The sequence below is a fragment of the Coregonus clupeaformis genome, unplaced genomic scaffold (genome assembly GCF_020615455.1).
Source record: "Coregonus clupeaformis isolate EN_2021a unplaced genomic scaffold, ASM2061545v1 scaf2195, whole genome shotgun sequence".
NCBI lineage: Eukaryota > Metazoa > Chordata > Actinopteri > Salmoniformes > Salmonidae > Coregonus > Coregonus clupeaformis.
In genome coordinates this window covers 25,924-45,156 of record NW_025535649.1, presented here as the reverse complement: position 1 = coordinate 45,156, position 19,233 = coordinate 25,924, and the positions used below count along the sequence as shown (strand labels likewise).

Sequence of the window (19,233 nt, the reverse complement as noted above, 5' to 3'; positions counted from 1 at the left end):
ATGTTGTCACTTTAAAAAACATGACAAAAGACACAACATCAAACAACACGTTCATTTATGGGGCAAGATGCTTAGAAATAAAACAAATCCTCAGAAAGCCTGAACTTCTTATCCCAAAGGAACTTTATCAGGCTTGGATCTGACTGGGGAGGGAGATATGTTATGATGCAGGAACCATGCAATTACAGACACAAGTATGTTGTGCAGAGAGGAGGGTCAAAGGCTTCAGATCTCTCATAGGCGCGAAGAGACAAACTTATTCAGGTGTCAAAAGTGGAGTACCATGGTTTTGTTGAGTTTGGATTACAATTTACAGGCATTTATGTCAGAAAGTCATAATCTGATGAACTGGTGACACTGAGAATGTGATAGATAGAGCCAGGGTAAGTTTAAAGATCATGCTGTACTAATGTAGTTGAAATATAATAAAAAGTAATTTAATGTTTGACTTTCGGGTCATTATGGCCTGCCTGATTTAAATTCTCTTAAGATCATTTTATTGTTTTTTTATCAGCATTTTATGTTTACCCTGCTGCACCAGTGTTAAGTTAACCATTGAATGTGTGTTAAAATCTCTACGGGATCGGTGTCCCTTATACGGGACGGTTGTTGCTCAATTTGTGATATGTGACTAGAATTGTGTTGTAAACAACAGCCAACTTTCTGGGACATAGACATGTCTTATATGGGCAGAAAGCTTAAATTCTTGTTAATCTAACTGCAGTGTCCAATTTACAGTAGCTATTACAGTGAAAAATACCATGTTATTGTTTGAGGATAGTGCACAACAACAAAACACTTTTATCACGGCAACTGGTTTGGAACATTCACCTCTGAAGGTAAATAATGTACTTACATTCAGTAATATTGCTTTGATTTGTCATCTTGAGGGTCCCAGAGATAAAATGTAGTGTAGTTTTGTTTGAAAAATCAATTTTTATATTCAAATGTAGGAACTGGTTTCTACAGTTTGACCTCTGACTCCACACACACCCCGCCCGGCCATCTAGACGTGTGAAGGTTAGTGTATTTTCTGTAGGGAAGCTAATGATCCATCATTTATGACATTCCTGGGAGTGTGCAAACTTTTAAAATGTTTTATTACCATAGCATTTTTGTGTGTTCTCTATAGTTATGTACTTGAAAACCAAGTGCAATTCTGCACATTAAGCAAATACCTCTAAAACAGTGGAGGCTGCTGAGGGGAGGACGACTCATAATAATGGCTGGAATGGAGTGAATGGAATGGTATCAAACACATGAACCATGTGTTTGATACCATTCTATTCACTCCATTCCGGCCATTATTATGAGCCGTCCTCCCCTCAGCAGCCTCCACTGTTTTAGAGGTATTTGCTTAATTCCCACCTTCACAATAAGATTTCTGGTATATTTAAGTAGGTACACAGAAGCCTGAGTTACAGTAAGAAACAAACAGAAGTGTCTTTAAAACATGGGCACTCATTAAAAAGGACTCTATGCATGTCTGCACAATAACAATGGATTGGATTTCAGCTGTATTTTCTCTGTTCACCTCTTTGCGTTTGACGCAAAATAAACAATGTGTGATTCCTAGGTTTTGACTTTTGATTCTGTGGCCTTTTGTCAAGTGACTTGATATAGGGTCTACTTACAGCACAGGAAAACTATAATATTTGTTATGGAAGCCAAAATGTATAATTAAACTACATTTACCATGGCTGAGAAGCATGTAATAATTTAATGACTTTTGGAGTAGTGGACATTATATTTAGAACTTGACAGCCAATGAGTTAGTCAACTTCTGTAAGCAGCTACATAAGGAAGAATCCTTTCATAATTTATAAAGACCTTATCTTATCCAAAGAATTCAAGGTATGCACCCCTTAACCTGATAACTCACTATTGTAAACCATGCAAGCTGTATGAGTTAAACACTTTACGCTATATATACATTTTCAGAAATGTTGGTAAATTAGCTTTTATTGTTTAAAGAAATTATGAAAGAGATTGGTGTGTTTTTCACTATCTAATCATGGCATGGGGTTGTTCAATGACAGACATGTATTTGTTTAAAATCTATCACTTGATGGTTTCATTTCAGAGACAAATAATCATGTTTTATTTTTTAAATACTATATATCCGCCTCACTCTCAGAGAAATAAGTAGTGCTGCTAGGTTTAACATAGTCAAATATAACATATAACAAATAACTACATGTTTTATAAAGAAATGTACAAATGTTACAATTGTGACATAAATATATAAAAATATATAAAAATATTCTACACAGTAATATGACATCTGCATGTAAAACATGTACATTTGACATTTTAGTCATTTTAGCAGATGTTCTTATTCAGAGTGACTTGCAGTAAGTGCATTAATCTCAAGATTGCTAGGTGAGACAACCAGATATCACAGTCAAACATACAGGATACAAACATTCCATTCCAGCTAAAGAATGGATATACTGTATAACGTATTGCAAAAGAACACATTTTCATAAACATCTAAAATCTTTGAATAAAAAATCTGGTAACAGTAATATTTTACACACACATGAAGGTACCCATAAGCAATAATTTCTGATGAAAAAAACACGTGAAAAATTGGTGGATATAGCATTTTGGAAATATATTCTTCAAGTGTAGACAGTCATAAGAGCATTAACTTTTCTTATTGCGTTAGTAGCTAAGTAATTCTAAATGTAGCCTGTGTCTGACTGCAACATCATGAAAATAAATACCTGCTAGATGCTTTGTGGTGGAAGTAAAAATAGCAACATGCATATTGGACAGGATGTAACATGCAGTATGACTCAATGAGCTTCGATCATCCGATCATGTCTCACTCACAGTACTATAACATTTTCTATACCTGTTAAGCAATAAGTGCACTCTTCTCTGTTTCTGTCACTCAGTGAGTGTATTGGATACAAATCAAATCAAATTGTATTCGTCACATGCGCCGAGTTCAACAGGTGTACATTTTTTAAGCAAGTAAGGAAATATTTGTAAAAAAAGAAAGAAAGAAAGTTACACAACAAAATAACAGTAGCGAGGCTATATACAGGGGGTACCGGTACCGAGTCAATGTGCATGGGTACAGGTTAGTTGAGGTAATTGAGGTACATGTAGGTAGGGTTAAAGTGACTATGCATAGATAATAAACAGCGAGTAGCAGCAGCGTAACAAAGGGGGTCAATGCAAATAGTCCAGGTAGCCATTTGATTAACTGTTTAGTAGTCTTATGGCTTGGGGGTAGAAGCTGTTAAGGAGCCTTTTGGACCTAGACTTGGCACTCCGGTACCGCTTGCCGTGCGGTAGCAGAGAGAACAGTCTATGACTTGGGTGGCTGGAGTCTTTGACAATTTTTAGGGCCTTCTTCTGACACCGTCTGGTATAGAGGTCCTGGATGGCAGGAAGCTTGGCCCCAGTGATGTACTGTGCCATACGCACTACCCTCTGTAGCACCTTGCGGTCAGATGCAGAGCAGTTGCCATACCAAGCGGTGATGCAACCAGTCAGGATGCTCTCGATGGTGCACCTGTAGAATGTTTTGAGGATCTGAGGACCCATGCCAAAGCTTTTCAGTCTCCTGAGGGGGAATAGGCATTGTCGTGCCCTCTTCACGACTGTCTTGGTGTGTTTCGACCATGATAGTTTGTTAGTGATGTGGACACCAGGGAACTTGAAGCTCTCGACCCGCTCCACTACAGCCCTGTCGATGTGAATGGTAGCGTGCTCGGCCCTCCTTTTCCTGTAGTCCACGATCATCTCCTTTGTCTTTCTCACGTTGAGGGAGAGGTTATTGTCCGGGCACCACACTGCCAGGTCTCTGATCCCCTCCCTATAGGCTGTCTCATCGATGTCGGTGATCAGGTCTAGAACCATTGTATCGTCGGCAAACGTAATGATGGTGTTGGAGTCGTGCGTGGCCACGAAGTCGTGAGTGAACAGGGAGTAAAGGAGTGGACTAAGCACGCACCCCTGAGGGGCCCCCGTGTTGAGGTTCAGCGTGGCAGATGTGTTGTTGCCAACCCTTACCACCTGGGGGTGGCCCGGATCCCATTGCAAAGGGAGGTGTTTAGTCCCAGGGTCTGTAGCTTAGTGATGAGCTTTGAGGGCACTATGGTGTTGAACGCTGAGCTGTAGTCAACGAACAGCATTCTCATGTAGGTGTTCCTTTTGTCCAGGTGGGAAAGGGCAGTGTGGAGTGCAATAGAGATTGCGACATCTGTGGATCTGTTGGGGCGTTATGCGAATTGTAGTGGGTCTAGGGTTTCTGGGATGATGGTGTTGATATGAGCCATGACCAGCATTTCAAAGCACTTCATGGCTACAGACGTGAGTGCTACGGGGCTGTAGTCATTTAGGCAGGTTACCTTGGCATTCTTGGACACAGGGACTATGGTGGTCTGCTTGAAACATGTAGGTATTACAGACTCGATCAGGGAGAGGTTGAAAATGTCATTGAAGACACTTGCCAGTTGGTCAGCGCGTGCTCTGTGTATGCATCCTGGTAATTTGTCTGAATGTTGACCTGCTTAAAGGTCTTACTCACATCGGCTACGGAGAGTGTGATCACACAGTTGTCCAGAACAGCTAGTGCTCTCATGCATGGTTCAGTGTTGCTTGCCTCGAAGCAAGCATAGAAGGCATTAAGCTCGTCTGGTAGGCTCGTGTCACTGGGCAGCTCGCTGCTGGGTTTCCCTTTGTAATCCGTAATAGTTTGCAAGCCATGCCACATACGATGAGTGTCAGAGCTGGTGTAATAGGATTCAATCTTAGTCATGTATTGATGCTTTGCCTGTTTGATGGTTCGTCAGAGGGCATAGCGGGATTTCTTATAAGCGTCCAGAATAGTGTCTTGCTCCTAGAAAGCGGCAGCTCTAGCCTTTAGCTCAGTGCGGATGTTGCCTGTAATCCATGGCTTCTGGTTGGGATATGTACGTACGGTCACTGAGGGGACAACATCGTTGATGCACTTATTGATGAAGCCGGTGACTGATGCGGTATACTCCTCAATGCCAACAGATGAATCCCGGAACATATTCCAGTCTGTGCTAGCAAAACAGTCCTGTAGCTTAGCATCTGCGTCATCTGACCACTTCCGTATTGAGCGAGTCACTGGTACTTCCTGCTTGAGTTTTTGCTTGTAAAATGGAATCAGGAGGATAGAATTATGGTCAGATTTGCCAAATCGAGGGTCGAAAGAGAGCTTTGTACGTGTCTCTGTGTGTGGAGTAAAGGTGGTCTAGAGTTTTTTTCCCCTCTGGTTGCACGTGACATGCTGGTAGAAATGAGGTACACCCACCCAGCCATAGTACCCAGTTAGCAGCTTCCCCTGGGCTATCCCTGGGCCGCTGTGCTGTGCTGTGCTGTGTGTTTACAAAACAAAGGAGGAGCCCTTTCCTGTACTGTAGGGCTGCAAGCCTCGCCCTAAACAACTGGAAACACACACACATAAACACACATTTCCATACTCCACTCCAATAGGCTAGGCCACATGCCACACACACACACACGCGCGCGCGCGCGAGCTCACATACAGGCACACACATGCACACACATGCACACACACACTGACACACACACTCAAGTGCTTGAGCAGAACTGTCTGCAGAGCTCCTGAATCCTGAAATGTTCTCATGACATAATTATTTAATTAGCTAAATGTAAACAGGTGATTGAGTAAAGATACTCCCTTCAGTGTTTCTCAATTACACGCACACATGATTTTCTAAAACGTTATTATTTAGTTATGCCAGATATCACTGTTGTGTTGGCTGCATTATGTGCGCTCGCTGTCAATGCAGAGGGTTAAACTGTGGAACATCGCGACCACTCCCTCAAGACTTTCTGCTGCTAGGCAGTGGCACTACCTGTGCTGTAGCTACCTGACAAGGAGGGCATGGAATGCGCGACTCTACAGTGTGGAATAGCGAGGTGAATACTGTACGAAAACTGAAGTCTATAACTTCTAATTGATATCTTTGAAGGATAGTCTACATTGAGCCTGGGAGTAACCAAACGAACTTCAAACAGGTAATTTGCCCTTGTCATGGTCGATGATGGCTCCATTTGTTGTTTAGATTTGGATTTAGGTTTTGCTCTATTTAAATAGGATTTTACGCGCGTTAATAGCTACTAAGTGTAACAGTTATAAATGTAGTGTAAATTACAGTGATTCAGAGCAAGCATTCATTTCTATCAAATTTCATTTTGGACACTGGCAATAGCCTGGTATTATTTGAGCGCACAGTCCATTTTTGAAAACATTACCTTCCTCCAGTTGACTTATCTTGTCAATATACTGTATATGAAAATTACATAGACCACAGGGTCTGTCAATGACCTCTGACATACACAGTGGTTGACCCTCAGATGCAAAATAGCCCAGGTATTGATTGTGCTTATGCATTAGCCCAGCCCATTATGTTATTGTTCTGTAGGGGGGTATTTATGTAATGCTCTATAGGCTACTTACTACTACTCTAAATATCTCATGTGCATTTCTGGCCCACAAGAGGCCGGCTGTTTACCTACATGCTCAATATGGGTCCATAACTCTTGTCTATTTACACCTAGATAGTGTCAGCAGTTTTTTTTCTTCAGTTTATCAATATGAGGAATTGATGAGTGAGTCCACTGTTGATTGAAAGGAAAGGGACAACAACCAGTAAACCATGTGGCACTCACTGCCATGCAGCATTCAGTCACCTCACCTGATTGAGCGTTCGAAGAGTTAAGATGAAGACAGTATAAAGCGAGACTGAGATTATGCTTTAATATAGTTCCAATCTGTCCATATACACTGAGTGTACAAAACATTAGGAACACCTTCCTAATATTTAGTTGCACCCCCTTTTGCCCACGGAACAGTCGCAATTCATCGGGGCATGGACTACAAGGTGGCGAAAGCGTTCCACAGGAATGCTGGCCCATGTTGACTCCAATGCTTCCCACAGTTGTGTCAAGTTGGCTGGATGTCCTTTGGGTGGTGGACCATTCTTGATACACACAGGAAACTGTTGAGTGTGAAAAACCCAGCAGCGTTGCAGTTCTTGACACACTCAAACCAGTTCTCCTGGCACCTACTACCATACCCCGTTCAAAGGCACTTCAATCTTTTGTCTTGCTGATTCACCCTCTGAATGGCACACATACACAATCCATGTCTCAATTGTCTCAAGGCTTAAAAATCCTTCTTTAACCTGTCTCCTCCCCTTCATCTACACTGATTGAAGTGGATTTAACAAGTGACATCAATAAGGTATCATAGCTTTCACCTGGTCAGTCTATGTCATGGAAAGAGCAGGTGTTCCTAATGTTTTGTACACTCAGTGTATCTCTATTCTAGTACAGTGGTTTTACAATAGTACATTTAAACCATCAAGTGTCAATCAGTTGTAGTTAATTTTAAACCGTAAAGTGTCAATCAGTTGTAATTTCTCTAATATTCTGGCACATTATACGCAATTACATTATCATAAAGGACACATTGGGTACAGTATGTACAGTATGTACATCTGTAATTGTCATTGACTTCCTGTCAAAAGGCTTGATGTAATTGTAAGTGTGATAATATAATGATGACGTGCATGACAAGGTTTGCCCCAGCCATGCCAGGGAGAAGGGATCAAACTACAAGGGAGGAATGCCATCTTGGTTTTCATTGCTAGTAGATATCAATCATTGACAATGAGTCACAAGCACAAAGTTAATACTTGATCATGACCTGCTTGGATACATGCAGCCAGGAACATCATCTGATGTAAAGGTGTGTTATCTCTTCTCCTTCTGTGACAGTAGGTCTATCATAGAGAGATGACAAAAGGTCACCATATTGCCACTATCCACTTTGACTCCAAACAAATGGTTGGCATGACAGGTATTGCTAACTGGCAAACATTTTTAACATTGCTGTGTTTGAACCAGTCATTCTGGTATCCTTTCCATTTAGTTTGGTTTGAGGAGGCTGATATGCTATTTAGCTTGGAGGCTTTAGCGCATAAGAAACGATGTGCTTCCGGTTGATTGAAAGATAATCATCACCACAATCATTTTAATTACTATTACGCATCTGTTATTAATAGCATTTCAGTTTCTTCTGCTACATGCACCTGCACTTGTTGCTTATTGTAATGTTACTACTGTAAATGAAGAGGGGTAGGCTAAGCTTCATTCATATCTACTTTATAAAAACTGGGGCTTTCCACAGCCAGGTTTTGACGTTTTAACCTGAATGTTTAGCCAGTAGCCACTGCCACATTCCAAAGACAACTCTCCAACCGCAAAGAAGAACTTATCAGGTGGTGTTAACCGAAACCTGAAAGTGAGTGAGTGTTTGTTTTTAGTTTTGCTTGCATATTTACTGCTGCCCATGCTCTGCATTGCCCAAAGTATGTTTATTACTTTGTAACGTTTGTTACTTTGTCTAATTAAGCAGAACTGTATAGTGAGGTCTCAGAGAAGGTGATGTCACAGCACAAGGAAACACTATCCACACTATATGCTACGTCATCATTCCAGCACAGAACTAGGGCAGCAGGTAGCTTAGTGGGTAAGAGCGTTGTGCCAGTAACCGAAAGGTCGCTGGTTCTAATCCCCGAGCCGACTAGGTGAAAAATCTGTCGATGTGCCCTTAAGCAAGGCACTTAACCCTAATTGCTCCTGTAAGTCGCTCTGGATAAGAGCGTCTGCTAAATGACTAAAATGTAAATGTAAAATGATGTGATTATTATATAGTCATTCTAGGATTGTGAGCATCAACCTCTAGCCTGCAGGTTTGTAACCCAGATGGCTGCTAGGGTGTGTCTGTCGCAGGTTCCATTTGAATAACAAAACAATTATTTTGGTAGAAGAGTCTGGAGTTCTTTTTATGATGTTGTCATCTGTTGCATCATGCACACGCGTACCTACACTAAGTGTACAAAACATTAGGAACACCTTCCTAATATTGAGTTGCACCCCCTTTTGCCCTCAGAACAGCCTCAATTCATCGGGGCATGGACTACAAGGTGTCGAAAGCGTTACACAGGGATGCTGGCCCATGTTGACTCCAATGGTTCCCACAGTTGTTTAAAGTTGGCTGGATGTCCTTAGGGTGGTGGACCACTCTTAATACTTACGGGAAACTGTTGAGCATGAAATATCCAGCAGCGTTGCAGTTCTTGCCACACTCAAACCAGTGCGCCATGCACTTACTACCATACCCAGTTCAAAGACACTTAAATATTTTGTCTTGCCAATTCACCCTCTGAATGGCACAAATACCCAATTGTCTCAGGGCTCAAAATTCCTTATTTAACCTGTCTCCTCTCTTTCATCTACAGTGATTGAAGTGGATTCCTAATGTTTTGTACACTCAGTGTATACCCCTCGTCTATACAATGCCGGCTGTTCAAAGGACATGAACTGTGGGCAGACACACTTATCACAGGTTGAACTTTAGGTACCACCAAACCAGGGAAGCACAGCTTCTGACAGACACCTCAGGTCTCAGAGAAGGTGACGTCACAGCACAAGGAAACACTATCCACACTATATGCTACGTCATCATTCCAGCACAGAACTAATACTCTCATTGTGCGCATGTGTATTTTAGACTTTAGAGTACCTTCAGGCATAGAGGTGTGTGTGTATCAACGTGTTCTAGTGTTTTACTTTATACTTGCATGAGTATTACGCAGGTACTGTACGGTCGAGATGTTGTAAGCAGTATACAAACAAAACGACCCAACTTATGTTCAAAACTTCCATTAGCCCATCTGGAGAGGAAATAACAGTTGGACAGTCGACTCTCTCCCGCCACCCAGGCATGTATCTTATGTGGGTTTCTCTTGTATTTAGGTTGGTATTTAGGTTGGTATAGTCAGCGGCTCCCGAATGGCGCAGCGGTCTAAGGCACTGCATCTCAGTGCTAGAGGCATCACTACAGACCCTGGTTCGATTCCAGGCTGTATCACAATCTTGATTGGAAGGCCCATAGGGTGGTGCACAATTGGCCCGGGGTAGGCCGTCATTGTAAATAAGAATTTGTTCTTAACTGATAAAATAAGGGTTAAAGAAAAAGTCTGTCTGTGTGGTACACAGAGGAGTCCTGCTAAGATCCTTTGCCGGTACCAAAGAAACCTTACCTATGAGCCAGGCTTTTCTTTAAAAGCTGTTTTTTAAGAAAAATGTATGTTTTACAAGGTGCAACCCGAAGACAGTTATTCCCTGGTCTCTGGCCTTTTCAGCGTTTCTTAAAAATGTATTCAAAGCTGAAAAAGCACCTCTTCAAGCCAGGTAGTAATCAAAAGAAGGAACTGGTACATGATCTGAAAAACCTGTGGTATGTCCTTCTGCTTTTGGATCTACTGGTTAAAATGTTATATCCCTGATGGGATGTAACATATTTGATAATTACGTTGTTCGAAGAGGTGCCTTTTTCAGTGAATATGACCGACATGATCTTCAAGGCTTGCCGTATCTTCAGGCACAGACTTGTGACCTTTCTGGGTGTCTCCCAGGTAAGTACCTAAGGGTGGTGCTTCCCAATTATGGTATTTACCTTCATGACCACTATTCTAAGACTGTATGGTCATTTCACTCAGCCTGTCCTAATTTTTGTGTCTATGTGCCAATTTAATTACAAGTTCAATTCTATGGCTGCAGTACTTAGCCTACATGTGAGGGCGGCAGGTACCCTAGTGGTTAAGAGCTTTGCGCCAGTAACCAAAAGGTCGACTAGGTGAAAAATCTCTCGATGTGCCCTTGAGCGAGGCACTTAACCTTAATTGCTCATGTAAGTCGCTCTAGGTAAGAGTGTATGCTAAATTACTCAAATGTAAATGTGGCCTACAGTACTGTTTTTAGCTGTTTGCGAAGTTAGCTGTGACATCCTCTGCGTTGTCGTCCAAACTTCCCCAGTCTTTATAGCTTTTTATCATCTGCTGGTCTGGCTCATGTTGAAATGTGCTTGTGTTTGTCTATGAAGTGGCTATCTGCCACATAGCTCCCTGTGTCTACTCCACTCCATGTGGTGAAATCTACTCTGTTTGAGATGGGATGTTTTGCTCTTCACTTCCTCACCCCTGAGATGTATGGAGGGCTCCGGAAAATACATTAACAGGACAGATCACTTTTTGAGCCATTTCCAATAAAAACTGAAAAAAAGGCAGCTTACAATTGAATGGTGGTGTTTGTACTCTTTTATGAAAGAAAAAACCCACTCAAAAGCGAGATCCACATATAGCTCTTTAAATGCATGCACCTTGTAAGAGTTGGAATATTGTGATGAGTTGGGTAACTCAGCATATTCGAACAAAGGGGTTGGGAGAATGATATTTGATCCCAAGTCAGTGCTTTGTTACCCGATGGGAGTAAAGGGAGGCGCAGGTAGAGAGGACTTTTTACCCCTCTGTCTTTTGTCTTGTGGAGATTCTCACGGATTGTTCTCATAGGGGCTGATGGTGTCACTATTCCGTCGTGGATGTGGTGGAGGAGTCAAGCGCAGGAAACAGAGGTTAAGTCCAACAAGACTTTTAATAGTCTCAATAACAAGAGAACAAACCCCGACCTCGAAAACACGAAGTGGCGAGGGAAAATTACGCACACGCGTAAAACACTAAACATGGAAAAATGACACGGAAAACAAACACGTATCATAGACACGGTGGCAACAGAATAACAACACACAAATACCCTAGATCACAACACGGAACTTATAAGACACGTAATCAACTCCCAAACAGACACAGGTGTGACAGACAGACAAAAGCAATCAAACACAGAAACATAGAGCGGTGGCAGCTAGTACTCCGGGGACGGCGAACGCCGAAGCCTGCCCGAACCAGGAGGAGGAGCAGCCTCGGCCGAAACCGTGACAGTTGGGGCCATTGGCTTCACTGCAAATAAGGTGAGGTTGGGTAGTAGTACGCAGGCAGTCAGTAATATTATTGACTAGTGGCTCGCTGGCCATTTAGGACTGGGGGTGAAAGGTTTCTTCCTCCTCATGTTATTCCTGATGACTGACCTGACCTCTCTTTCCTCTCTGTCTCCAGGTGGACAATGCCAGCCCCAACACTGCTGTTTACGCCACCGCCACCGAGCTGAAGAAAAACACCCCACAATCTCTCCGGTAGTAGCCGAGTCCTGACTTGCCCTCAGCCAGGAGGGATGGCAAGTGCACACTGACAAGGACAGTGGGAAAGAGTTCTATCACCACCCGGCCACGGGCCAAACCACTTGGGCCGACCCCCGCAGCACCCTCCCCTCCACGGACATGGAGCTAACCAAGGAGGCACTGGCTGTCCCGGCCCTGTCCCCAGCCCTTTCCCCGGCCCTGTCCCCGGCCCTCTCACCAGCCTCATCCCAGGGTTCCAACTGGGAACAGGTGTTGGATGAGACCACCGGTCGAAACTACTTCTATAACCCCACATCTGGGGCCACGTCCTGGGCAGCTCCGGAGCCCATCTCCCCTTTCTCTCCTGTTACTGAGCCTCCTGTGCTGAAGCTCCCAGACGGAGGACCGGTAGGGGTTAGCTTATGCTTTATTTGACTAATATGGCCATTGTTTCAAGCTCATCAACAGATAAGGCTTCTAAAATATAGGACAGTGGAAAGTGTTGTTGGATTGTTGACTGCCAAAGCGCTCTGTCAGACAACAGTGCATTAACATCTGCTTCATGGTCTTGAGGGAGTTTTTGTTTTGTTAGTTCATTAGCTAGTTAGGCTTAAGCTTGCTATGGCATACACATGGAATTCATTATTTTGCTTTTTTTCTGTTTATTTAAGTTAATGTTACTACCAAGTTACTAAGAATGTTTGCCATTTGAGCAGAATTGCTATCATGTTATGAACCATGTCATAAACTTTTTATAAATTGGCCACTCAGTTTGAGTTCCATCTTAAAATAATTTGCGAATCTTCTGTTCCTCAGCCCCCTCTCCCAAAGGAAGACTACCTGACAGAAGACCACGAGGCTCCAGACACCCCTCCTCTGTGTTCCCCAAAGACCTCCTGCCCATGCCGCAGGGGCCAAACAGGCTGTCATACCGGGCCATTCTAGACGCCAGTGTCCCGGCGGGCTGGAAGCGCTCCATGGATGCAGATGGGAAGACCGTATTCATCAGCGAACGCACACAGGAGCAGGTAAGTGTATTGAATGGAGGTCCAGTGCTTTGAAAGGGTAGTGGTTTGAGAAACCATGCAGTGTGTGTCATACACTGTTTTGTCCTGTGTGTATCCTGGCAGTGGTTCAAGTCTGTGGATCAAAAAGGAAAGACGTACTACTACCTGAGAGACGGCTCCAGATCCCAGTGGAACCTTCCAGCAGAGGTGAAGAGAAGCAATACTGTAATTTCAAGGAATGGTTGAATGGGTTTTATATAGGACTTTCTACAAGGTCTCAAAAGAGCTTGACATTGTATGGGGTAACTCTGTACTGTACATGGGTGAAAAGAAAATGTCCTTACCTCAGATAACCAGTTATGGGTTTGATTTAATAGGCCGGGGCCTTTACACTGTTTGTTTCGTTAACCCTCTCAGCTCCCGGTTGCACCCAGTCTGCCCAAGGTGGGGAATGGAGTGGACCAGGACAGCCTGCCGGTTCTGAAGAACTGGAGACATACCATGGGCCCAGCTCAGTTTGGCCCCTCCCAAGAAGACAACGTGAGTAGCATGGACAGGGGCGTTGAAGGGGGTTTCACACCGTTGGTATAGCAACAGACATTTATGGGCCATTAGAATCTCTTTTTGGCATCTAGACTGAATTTGGCACTACAGTATAGGAACATAGAAACTGCTGCATTTGCCGTTCTAGTATTCCCAAGCAAACAAGATAGGACTAGTCCCCGACATGAGACACCTGGCCCTCATAGCTTTATGCACAATGCCCTTGTGGAATGATGTCGCTGTGTATGTGTCGCCGCCAACCCCCTCAACAGGAGATGGAAACACCTGCCCTAGTTGGTTTCCTCTCAGGAGGTCACTTACAAACCTAAATGGGAGAAACTACAACAAGAATGGAGAGTGCAGGGGAGAAAGCGGATAGAATTATGACTCATAACATTTGACAGGATTTCTGCTGAAGAGGGAAGCTCTGTTCGAACAATAAGGCCCTATCGACTATTGTTGACTAACCAACCTGAACCCATCCCTCCCTTGCGCTTGGCAGAGGTTCTTTCCAACACATAGGAGAAACGTTCCCGACGCCACCAGTGAAGCATCCAGCCTCAGCAACTCCCCCGAGACGCCACACCATGGAAGTACAGTAAGAACGCACGACACGATAAGGTTTTGAATCCATAAGGATCTTTGTCAGGTAATTTTCTATTGGCACTCAATAAGAAATGATATGTGTTGGACTAGTACACACAATAATTGAATTGGAAATTGCATTATTTTTCAACAATGATTTTGTTGTTAATTTTATGAATTGAATTCATTCATTTCCTGAAATGGAATTGACCCCAACCCTTCTACTAACTCAATAAAATGTACTCTACTGTACAGACTGTACACATAGACTGCTAAATGACAGAGCCTGAAGACCCATTATTCCATTCATTGAAGACTTGTATTGTTTTCTCCATAAAGACTGATAGGTTGGGAGTACGGAGTAGACTGTCACATCTGAGCACAGACTCACATGAGCACGTAGGTTCTTACGGCCCACGTCAGGCCTGATAGATAGATGCATAGTGTACTTTGCCAGACAGGCATTGCATTCTGGTGGTGTGTGGGTGTTCTGATCTAACTAACATACTATGAGATAGAACTGGATAGGAGAACTAACGGCACTTGGGAATGGGAGCTAATGGATTAGATACTGGTTACAGTACATACTATACATGTATGCTCTTAAAATGGCTGATTAAGAGTTTCTTATGTGGTGTTTAAGTGAAACTACTAACTTTGGATGGGTTGTTCTTTTTCGCTCGTATGTGGATAAGAAAGTGATCTGGATAACAAGCATCTGCTAAATCAGGGTTTTCCAAACTCGTCCTGGGGCCCCTGGGTGCACGCTTTTGGTTTTTGCCCTAGCACTACACAGCTGATTCAAATAACCAACTCATCATCAAGCTTTGATGATTTTAATCAACCCTGTGATAAATAATCGCGTAATGAATGACCACCATTCACACTACCCCCTAGTGGAGAGAGTGAGCATTTGTAGTTGTTTTTGTTGGACCTTTGCAAGTGGTGGCTTGTTGGGCAGTACTTTCAGATCTGATTGACACCATATTTTAATGCACAAATCATTGTGCTGAATGTGCATATGGCGCTGTCTTTTGTAGTAGGTAAACAGTAATGTCAAAGTGCTGAATGTCAATGCTATAAGCAAAGTCAACCCCAAAGGATAATTTCCCATTTTATGAATCAGCAGGAGAATCCATGCAAACACACACACTCACGCCCAAGCATGTATAATTGTGCCCTCATGCACACACACACATACTAAAGTTTGACCACCCCCATGTTGACACCTGACTAACATTTCAAAGCTGTAAAGAATCTGCTACTTATGCTCTTTGCTCTTTACCTGTGGACTCATAGCCCAAGAATTCAGCATAACCTGGAACACGGCCAACACAAACATTTGTTGCTTCCACCTAGTAGCCTAGCATATGCATTGCAAAGTCACAGAAATACTTTATCCAGGCCTAAAAATTATAGTCCACAATTACAATAATCTGCTAATATGAACAGTCCAATGTTCATATCAGCCAGTAGGCCTATGGGCAATGTCCAGTGGCATATGGCTCTATGTGGGTACTAACTGCTTAACTCATGTACCTATGTATGTCAGTGAAAACCATGAAAACCATGTGTTTGATACCATTCCATTCACTCCATTCCGGACATTATTATGAGCCGCCCTCCCCTCGACAGCCTCCACTGATGTACGCACAGTACACTATGACTAACACAATATTTAAACCTGATCCGAGGTCTGTGGGTTCCTGTAATCACCATTAGTAGAAATGTTCATACACTCTCTCTCTGTCGTTTGTGATATTTGGTAATATTTGTCTATATTTTGGCTTGTTCTAGACACATCTACCGGAGAAGGCAGGGATCCTGAACAAAACCAGGGTGGCCGACAATGGGAAAAGAATTAGGTAATGTCAAGTCAACCGCAAAAATTACAACACATTGTGCTGTTTATTGATAGCATTTGCACAATGGACCAATGAATGAACACTGAATGATTCCTTATTTTCTGTGTCTGGGGTTTCTAATAGGAAGAATTGGAGTCAGTCATGGACAGTGCTGTATGGAGGCATCCTCACGCTTCACAAAGACCCAAAATCTGCACCTCGGGAAACTCTGTAAGAACATTCTGCTACTGTAACCACTCACAACCACCAGGTCCTTGGATTCGTAAAGAATGATTTGCTTGCTTGTCAGGATTAGTTGTTGAATTAATGTCATTGGTCCGTGATTCCAGAACAAGACCAATCAGATCACCCCCAGAGTACACAGTGGAGCTGCGGGGAGCCACTGTGGGCTGGGCCCCAAGGACAAGTCCAGCAAGAAGAACACTGGAGGTATGGGCTCTGTTTAAGGTCTATCGGGGTTGAAGTCAGTTCCATTTCATTCAATTCAGGAACTGAATCAAAATTTATTTTATTTAACTCTTGGTATGGCTTTTTCCCTCTCCCGCTCCAGTTGAAGACGCGCCATGGGTGTGAGTACCTGGTCCAGTATGACACAGAGAGCATCATTTGTGACTGGCACAAGATCATACTGGACACCGTCAGACACCTGGTGAGTATCCAGGTGGTATCTATATAACAAGTTCTAATTAGAGCAGGCCAAGGGGGCGTCGGTCTTCATTATAACCTCTCCTCTCTCAGGACCAAGATCACTTGTCGGAAGAGGAAGAGGAGGAGCCTATGGAGAAATCTCCACTTGCTTCAGACAGAGACAAGAGGACCAGCTGTAAGTATGGAGTGTCCTACAACCTACTATTACGAACCACCAGGACTTTCAGTGCTTTTTTGAGGTGTAAATATGTGTAAAATGTCAATATTTGATAACTGGGCATGAGATCAGGTAGTTTACGAAAGCTGCACCCATCATTAACTGCCCCTTCCCCCCTCCGGCAGCCACCAAAATTACGCCAGGCATCAGTGCAGAGTCATCAGATCAGGGGCGTGTCCGCACCAAACTACGCAAGTTCCTCCAGAGGAGGCCCACACTGCAGTCAGTGAAGGAGAAGGGCTACATAAGAGGTAAAACTGGGCTTTATAACATGGTTATACGACTTATAGCAGAATTATGTCCTTATTGAACCTTATGATACCTTTACGCCACTCAGAATGTTTTTCATTGTGGTTCTCTAGATAATGTGTTTGGTTGTCATCTGGACACCCTGTGCCATCGAGAGAACAGCACTGTGCCCAGGTTTATGGAGAAATGCATCAGGGCAGTGGAGATTAGAGGTAGGTATTCCTTCTTAATCCTGATACCGTAATATCAACCTTTACCTTTACCACCTCTAAAGAGGTAACACATTGTGCATTCCCCTTAGGTCTGGACATTGATGGGATCTACAGAGTTAGTGGGAATCTAGCTGTCATTCAGAGACTACGCCACAAAGCAGATCATGGTAAAGCAAGACAAGTTTCAATGGATTATCTTGCAGCATTATCAACCACACTCTCTGTCCTCATGTTCTCTCTCCCTCCCTCCCTCCCTCCCTCCAGAGGAAAATCTGACCTGGAGGATGGTCAGTGGGAGGAGATCCATGTGATCACGGGGGCGCTGAAGCTCTTCCTGAGGGAGCTGCCTGAACCTCTCTTCCCTTACAGCTTCTTCGATAAGTTTATCGCTGCCATCAGTAAGTCTAGGCCAGGCCCCAATAAAACATTCTGGATGCATCTCAATAGTCACCCTCAAATAACATGATGGTAATGAACTGACATAGTCAGACCTAAATAGCATGAAAGAATGTGAATAAATTGACATTTGGGATGACTCTTTCTCTGGTAGAAATCCAGGACTATCCCCAGAAGGTGTCGTACTTCCGTGACCTGGTGAGGTCCCTCCTCTGCCCAACCATGACACCATGCACCTCCTCTTCAAACACCTCCTCAAGTGAGTGCTTGTTGTGGTAGAAACTGGATTTTATATATATATATATATATATATATTTTTTTTTTTATATATATATACAACTATAAAAACAATATAAATAACTGATATACTAAGCACTTTCCACCCTCCTCATACTTCCTCTCACTCCCTCTTCTCCTCATCCCCTCCTCTTCTTTTCTTCCAGAGTGATTGAGTTTGGTGAAAAGAACCGTATGTCAGTCCAGAGTGTGGCCATCGTGGTTTGTCACGCTACTCAGGCCCCAGACTGAGTCGGCCAACATCACTGTTTACATGGTCTTCCAGAACCAGATTGTGGAGCTCATCTCAAAGAGTTTGAGACGGTGTTTGCCCCCAGCTGAGACATTTTCTATGGCATCAATGAGTCAAGGGGGACAGAGACAATGGGGATTGCCAAGTCCTGGGAAAAGACTGATAGTTACATGGGTTGCTAAATTTGCTAAAAGATGGCAAAGGGGAGGTTTTTTTTCTGTCAGTGAACTAGCCTTTAACTGTGGTAGCTCCAAGTCTTCAACCTTCATCCCAAGTTTCAAACTTGTGCTGTCCACCCATCCATTCATCCATCTGTTTGGTACTTCCACTCCCAAGAACATTGACAAAAGGAAGTTGAGGGAAAAGGGGAAAAATTGATGAACACGGTGACAGATCAAAAAGTTTGCCATGGATCCGATGACAATACTGGCAATGGGCATCATGTTTCGCTTTTAAGAAGAAAATATATATTACTGTAGGTGTACATGTATTTGGGGGAATATTCTGATGTTGTATCCATGGTATGGAGTGACATATCTGAGACAGATCGGTCTTTAGAGCGGATGACCTCTTAACTATATGTTAAAGTCTATGAAAAAGATTAAATCTGGTATACCTTCCCAAATGTTACCTTATCAACAATACAATTATGAGATATTCCTTATCAAACCAATTAAAATAGTTGTTTTTGCCATCCTTTTGGAGAGCCATACAAATAACATACCACAGCCTTAATGTAGTTGTGGTTTTTAAGGGATGGGGACTTGACTGTAAAGTTTTATTGATTACTTCCTCCTTAAGAAAAAGGCTGTGAATTTATCAAGGAATACCACTAGCGTACAATATTGTGGTTCATTATGCATAACGTGGTTGTATGTTGTGGGCAGT

The 19,233-nt window shown here is 43.1% G+C and overlaps 3 protein-coding genes across 3 annotated transcripts; all 3 read left to right on the top strand.

The window, feature by feature from the left end:
• Nucleotides 1-12,144: 12,144 nt before the first annotated feature.
• Nucleotides 12,145-13,039, top strand: LOC123488342 (rho GTPase-activating protein 27-like). Its single transcript, XM_045219251.1, has 2 exons — nt 12,145-12,502; nt 12,911-13,039. Exons 1-2 carry the CDS (start codon nt 12,254-12,256, stop codon nt 13,037-13,039), a joined length of 378 nt encoding a protein of 125 aa, XP_045075186.1. The 5' UTR covers nt 12,145-12,253.
• Nucleotides 13,040-13,049: 10 nt separating this feature from the next.
• LOC123488341 (rho GTPase-activating protein 12-like) lies at nt 13,050-14,272 on the top strand. Its single transcript, XM_045219250.1, has 4 exons — nt 13,050-13,122; nt 13,225-13,308; nt 13,519-13,641; nt 14,147-14,272. The coding sequence occupies exons 1-4, from the start codon at nt 13,072-13,074 to the stop codon at nt 14,270-14,272; spliced, it is 384 nt and encodes a 127-aa protein (XP_045075185.1). The 5' UTR covers nt 13,050-13,071.
• A 74-nt stretch (nt 14,273-14,346) lies between these two features.
• Nucleotides 14,347-18,689, top strand: LOC123488340 (rho GTPase-activating protein 27-like). The gene is given in 15 exon segments (XM_045219248.1): nt 14,347-14,628; nt 16,027-16,094; nt 16,218-16,304; nt 16,424-16,523; nt 16,645-16,743; nt 16,833-16,917; nt 17,085-17,210; nt 17,322-17,420; nt 17,510-17,587; nt 17,687-17,818; nt 17,971-18,021; nt 18,024-18,075; nt 18,260-18,316; nt 18,318-18,406; nt 18,682-18,689. Coding segments are annotated over 15 exon segments (1,254 nt in total). The 5' UTR covers nt 14,347-14,505.
• Nucleotides 18,690-19,233: the final 544 nt, after the last annotated feature.

Excerpts from the sequence above, each read along its gene's own strand:
- LOC123488341 (XM_045219250.1), top strand. The coding sequence starts at position 13,072 with ATGGATGCAGATGGGAAGACCGTATTCATCAGCGAACGCACACAGGAG. Across the intron at positions 13,123-13,224 it reads GCGAACGCACACAGGAGCAG|TGGTTCAAGTCTGTGGATCA; the intron begins GTAAGTGTATTG and ends GTATCCTGGCAG. Across the intron at positions 13,309-13,518 it reads AGTGGAACCTTCCAGCAGAG|CTCCCGGTTGCACCCAGTCT; the intron begins GTGAAGAGAAGC and ends TAACCCTCTCAG.
- LOC123488342 (XM_045219251.1), top strand. The coding sequence starts at position 12,254 with ATGGAGCTAACCAAGGAGGCACTGGCTGTCCCGGCCCTGTCCCCAGCC. Across the intron at positions 12,503-12,910 it reads AGCTCCCAGACGGAGGACCG|CCCCCTCTCCCAAAGGAAGA; the intron begins GTAGGGGTTAGC and ends TCTGTTCCTCAG.